The sequence below is a fragment of the Pelobates fuscus genome, chromosome 7, assembly GCF_036172605.1.
Source record: "Pelobates fuscus isolate aPelFus1 chromosome 7, aPelFus1.pri, whole genome shotgun sequence".
Taxonomy (NCBI): Eukaryota; Metazoa; Chordata; class Amphibia; order Anura; family Pelobatidae; genus Pelobates; species Pelobates fuscus.
Window position 1 is genome coordinate 53,648,584 of NC_086323.1, and position 5,964 is coordinate 53,654,547.

General features: G+C 41.3%; 1 protein-coding gene across 2 annotated transcripts in view; it reads right to left on the minus strand.

Annotated features, from left to right (window-relative positions):
- Positions 1-4,495: 4,495 nt before the first annotated feature.
- ABL2 (ABL proto-oncogene 2, non-receptor tyrosine kinase) overlaps positions 4,496-5,964 on the minus strand; it is a 50,134-nt gene continuing 48,665 nt past the window's right edge. For both annotated transcript variants that reach the window (XM_063428255.1, XM_063428256.1), the window contains exon 11: positions 4,496-5,964. This exon is cut by the window's right edge and continues 294 nt beyond it. In XM_063428255.1, the coding sequence (XP_063284325.1) occupies positions 4,736-5,964 (1,229 nt within the window). In that variant the 3' untranslated portion in view covers positions 4,496-4,735.

Here is a 5,964-nt window from a genome sequence, read left to right on the forward strand (position 1 = left end):
GTATGTCTGTCAGTAAGTGTGTGTCAGTGTGTGTGTCAGTGTGTGTGTCAGTGTGCCTGTCAGTGTGCCTGTCAGTATGTCTGTCAGTAAGTCTGTGTCAGTGTGTCTGTCAGTGTGTCTGTCAGTAAGTGTGTGTCAGTGTGTGTGTCAGTGTGTGTGTCAGTGTGCCTGTCAGTGTGCCTGTCAGTGTGCCTGTCAGTATGTCTGTCAGTAAGTCTGTGTCAGTGTGTCTGTCAGTGTGTGTGTCAGTGTGTGTGTCAGTGTATGTGTCAGTATGTCTGTCAGTGTATGTCAGTATGTGTGTCAGTATGCCTGTCAGTGTGTCTGTCAGTATGTCTGTCAGTGTGTGTCAGTATGCCTGTCAGTATGTCTGTCAGTGTGTGTCCGTATGCCTGTCAGTGTATGTGTCAGTATGTCTGTCAGTGTGTGTCCGTATGCCTGTCAGTGTGTGTGTCGTATGTCTGTCAGTGTATGTGTCAGTGTGTGTCAGTATTCCTGTCAGTGTATGTGTCAGTGTGTCAGTATTCCTGTCAGTGTATGTGTCAGTATGTCTGTCAGTGTATGTGTCAGTGTCAGTATTTGTGTCAGTATGCCTGTCAGAATGTGTCAGTATGTCTGTCAGTGTGTGTGTCAGTATGTGGGTCTGTATGCCTGTCAGTGTGTGTGTCAGTATGTCTGTCAGTTTATGTGTCTGTGTAAGTATGTCTGTCTCTATGTGTCTGTATATCTGTGTGTGTATCTATATGTTGTCATTGTGTGTGTATCTGTATGAAGTCTGTGTGTGTATCTGTGTATCTGCCAGTGTGTCAGGTGTGTATATGTGTGTCTGTGTAACTGCATGTGTGTCAGTGTTTGAATCTTTGTGTATGTCAGGATGTGTATCGGTGTGTCTGTATGTGTGTCAGTGTGTATCTGTATGTTGTCTTTGTGTATTTCGCTGGTATGTGTGTCTGTGTATCGGAATTTGTGTCAGGTTGTGTATCTATGTGTCAGTGTGTCTATATCTACTTGTGTGTTTGTGTGTGTATATGTGCATACATCTCAAGATTCACACGCTAACACTACACACAAATACACCCCTGCATTCAAGCTTCAGCACTACATACAAATACACGTCTGTGTTAAACACCAACATTATATGTATACACACCCCTGCATTCAAAAACCAACACTAGATATAAATACATGCTTACATTTAAACGCCAACACCACATACAAAAACCTGTTTACATTGAAACATACAAAAACTGCTTAGTGTTAAATACAAACCTGCAAACATGGGTAAATGGTAGAGCCCCAGCTGTCAAGGCATTGCTGGAGTTGTACGACAGATGGGGATCTACCTTTTAAACATCCTTGCAATAGGGAGGCCCAAAAAAATATTCTTGCACCTCTCTACTTTAGGTTGCCACTGTATTAAGGGTGATAACATGAGTGCACGACAGGGGAGGGTGTACAGGGTCCAGGGGGCCCAAGCAAATGCTTTGCCCAGGGTCCAATCAATATTAAAGACGGCCCTGCTTTAATGACATGGAATATATCAATTACAACACATAACAAGCAGTGCTTGAAGTGTTTAGGCTTTGAAAAAGAAATGTGGCAGTTTGATGACCCTTTACGGCTCAAAATCGAAATTACATGTATGCAAATTTGCATTATATGTGGTTAGAATTTCTGACAAGCTAGCGTCAAACAGCTTTGGAGTTTGAAGACTTTGTTGCGTGTTGGCTTAAAAAAAAAAAGTTAATATAAAAACAGATATTAAAAATAAATACACATTTAAAAAAATAAATGCTGAAAGCTGGCCTGCACAATTCTTACACTAAATTGGGATAAAATGGTAAAAAAAAACACTTCCATTAATGCTGCGTTTATGCATACATTTTCAAAAATATTGCAACACTGTAAAATAAATAAAAAGAAAAATCAGGTGCTTAACGTAGCTCTTCAGATGCCTTGCAATAACATTCTGACGACTTCTGGACTACAGAAGACATGGGCAGCAGTAAGCCAAACGTTTCAGATGGCAGTGGGTTACAGAAGGTACGGGCGGCCGTTAACTAGAGAAGATTAGCTAATTTAATGCATGGTGCAGCATGCTGTATTAGAGAATGACACAGAAAGCATAGGAAAGGTAAATGCACTACGTTAGCACATCTTAAAAAGCAGGGAGAGCAAATTCTACAAACCCTAGAGTAGGTTTTACAGGATTGCTTTGGTAGACCTTTCTGTTCTCAGCCCGAAATACACGTTGACATTCTAATGTTTCAGTTTAGTTTGTTGTTCTGTAGAAGATTGCAATTTCTAGACTAAACACTTTTCTAATCATGAACTATGCTGTAGATTTTAGCTGTATTCTGACTGATCCAGAACCAAGCAGCCAATCAGAATATAGCTCTGAATACATCCCACCCCCTTCCAGCTCTACTGTTAATACATTGCATAACTTGCAACAGAAAATAAATTCTAACTGGTACTTTACTATAAATGAATGTGTCTCAGTGTGCTACTTCACATCGGATTGGGGTGCAACACAGCTCTTTAATAGTAAAAGCTTTTAATAGGGCTCTAATAGGGCTGATGGATTTCTCTTCAAATTATTTAAGCAATTTATTTCTGTATGGGGTTTTTGCAGGGAATAGGATATAAACAATGTCAACACATGTAAATTACCTAAGCCAGTGGTATCTCTCCTGCTGCTTTAGACAAACCACGTGACTCTGTGCCGGCTGTGACATGGGAGATTTAGTACCACAGCACCTGAAGTGTAACCGGTTGGCTACCAAAGTTTTACCCCTACACACAGAGAAGCCTTTTACTTTAGGTGTAAACTCCAGTTGTGGTTATATTCCAGTCCAGTCCAGTCCAGATGCAGCTTTTCAGAGCCTAACATTAACAGATTTGTATAACAAAAAACATTACCAAGTGAGTTTAAAAAAAAAAAAAAAAAAAAAAATGATATATATATATATATATATATATATATATATATGAATCAAGTATGTTTTCATAGCTAACGAAAAATAGAGAGTGGCTTACAAATTAACAAGCTATTTTCCATGACATGTCCTATTTGTAGTGGCACTGCTTAATGGTGCTCAGAACAATCACACTGCTTTGTGGAATTATCTAAAGCAACAACAACGAACTGGCACTGCAGTTATTCGAGGTCCACAATACCCATGATGCTCAACCATCATTAATGTCAACACTCTGAAGGTAGATGACAAGAGGATATATTTTCTTTAAATGTGAGTTTGCAAAAGCACCAACAAATATATAGAATAAAACCGATTTAGAAAAGATATTGTCCTGCTTGATAGTTTTTGAGTGGGTACATGCTTATTCACCTATTCTCACAATTACACATAAAAGCAGAGCATTAAGTTAAAAGTAACTGTATTTATACATCTGCTGACCATTTGGATGAACATCATACAAACTGTAGACCTCAAACATCTGTAGTACCAAGATTAGCCAACACTGGGTTAAGCCATAGAAAAAGCAATGTACTGAGACAGTGTAGCCAAGAAACATTCCTGGAAACTAATGACAAATAGTAGCAGATAAAGTAAAGGAACACTGAACTATAATTTATAAAAAAATAAAAAAGGGGGTGGGGAGGGGAGATAGGATGGGGTGAGGGCAGCATGGCCCAGAATATGTACAGTAAGACCAGTGTTTGTTTTAGATGTAGTTTTTTCACTGGCTACTGCAGACTTCTTGTATGACTCTTCCTTTACTAGAGAGGCATTTAGCACATTGCATATATTGCAGGATGTACAGCAGAGCAATGGGTCACGGGCCCCTCTGACAAAGGGGTTACATGAGGTATAAATAAACAAAAAATAAACAATAAAACATACTCAATATTTCTACAATACTGATGTCCAGTTCCTCCTCTTCAGGACTGCAACCACCCAGTTATTTCAGCACGCGCCTCCAACCTCCACTTTTAACTCCAATGGTGTGAATCTCGTGGGAACTCAACTGCAGTGCTCTTGTTATGACTTCAACTCCCATATTTTTCTGCAAGATTCTTAGTCCAAAAATATCTCTGGAACTGCAGTGGCGTCCCCACGAGGCATACCTATTCCAGTTTTGTTATTCTGCCTTTTGTTTTTATTTATTTCTATATATATATATTTATATTTATTTTTTTATTTCTACTCGTGCCCATTCCCAAAAACAGGACACCAGCTACCCACCCAAAGATACACAATGACAGTGCTTTTTTTTTTTTTTTTTTTTTAAACCACCATCCAAACCCCAGTTTCTAATAGATAGAAAAAGGGTGTGATCCAGCTTAAATTATGTCAGTTTTGGACCCAAACAAGAGAGAGAGGAAAAACCTCCACTTTAAAATAAAATAAATCAACCTGAGATGGAAAAAAACAAAACAGATATATATATATATTTATATAATCTATAAAATAAAATTGAATATATGTGCATAATACATATTCATTTACATATAAAATGCACATAACCAAACATTAATCAGGTGTCCGCATTAGAACTAGATTGCTGCTGGATAGCATTATTTGGCTACATTTCACAGCAAATAATTACTCTATCAGCAACCAGAGGCTAAAACCCCTTTTATTATCATTCCTTATGCAGAGGTTACTATCCCCAGCCATACTCATGTCAGTGCATTTCGTAGTGTGGGTGTGTCTGTGGGAGTTAAATAAAGATACATGCCTCCCAGGTATTTCAGCAGGACACTCGTTAGCTACCTCTGCACTACGTCGCTGATCTCCTGCACACAGGACAGTAAGTGATTGAGCACAGGGTTAGCACCCTGGGAACCAGCAGCGGCACTTCCCACCCCACTCCCAGCTGAAGACACTTGCAGCTCTTGCAAGCTGACCTCCAGCCTGCTAACAGCCTCCCGGAAGGCAAATTTGTTTCGTGTCTGAGGGATAGAGTCCACATATCCTGTGCAATAATCTAGAAGCTGGTGGCCAGTGTCCACAAGCTGACTGTTAGGTTGGGGTACTGAGAGGGCATTGGATAACAATCCAGCACATTGCAGAAGGGCCTCTTTGCTGATTTTCTCTGCAGGAACCCTTTCAGCTGGTTGCTTAGGCTTTCTCAGGGCCCCCCTACCACCTCCAGCTGCTCCATTTGATAGTTTTCCTGTTTGAACAACAGGGGGTGGTGGGGGTAGAAAAGGCCGAGATGGTTTGGCTGTCCTTTCAGGGCCATGTGATGTTGGTGCAGATGCGCTTGTATCCTCAGCAGATGGGGGAGGAAGAAGCCGCAGATTTGGTGGAGGGGGTGGGGCACACTTTGGCTTGAGTCGTCTGTGAGAAGGTTTGTCCCTCTCTGAACCTGCTGGTGCATGTTCCTGAAGCAGTTTGAAGGTGTGACCCAGGGAGTCCATGCCAACCAGCTGCACCTCTGCAGATGCATTCCTTGGCGAGGGGGAAATTAGGACGGGCACTTTATGGTTGTGTGCTGCAGAAGGGAAGGATGATGTAGCACCTGGTATATGTTTGTTTGGCGAGGACCTCTCATCAACAGTGGTTCGAAGTCCACCATTTCTCTCACTACCTCCAGTACGTGGAAGCATCTTAGGCTTTACTCTGTCCCTAGATGACTGAGGCAGCACGGCCTCTATTGCAGTCCTAGAGAGATCCTGCTGGTTTTCATCTGGCTGTGATGAAACAGACGTAGCACGGTCCACTTGGACCTTAGTCCGGTGGCAATTTCTGGGCAGTGTCATTGACATTCTATCCTGCTCTGATACAACAGGAGTCATAGAGGATGTGGAATTAGATCTAGGAAAAGGTTTGGGTTGCTCTTCACTGACCCCAGATTTTCCTGTTCGCAGTCCAAATGTTTTCTTGATGAGACGTGGTGTGAAGAAACCAGATATGCCAGTCCAACCCCCACTGACTGCTCCTACGGACTCTTCTCCTGAAAAGCTACGCTGAGATAGGCCTCTGTAACACTTGT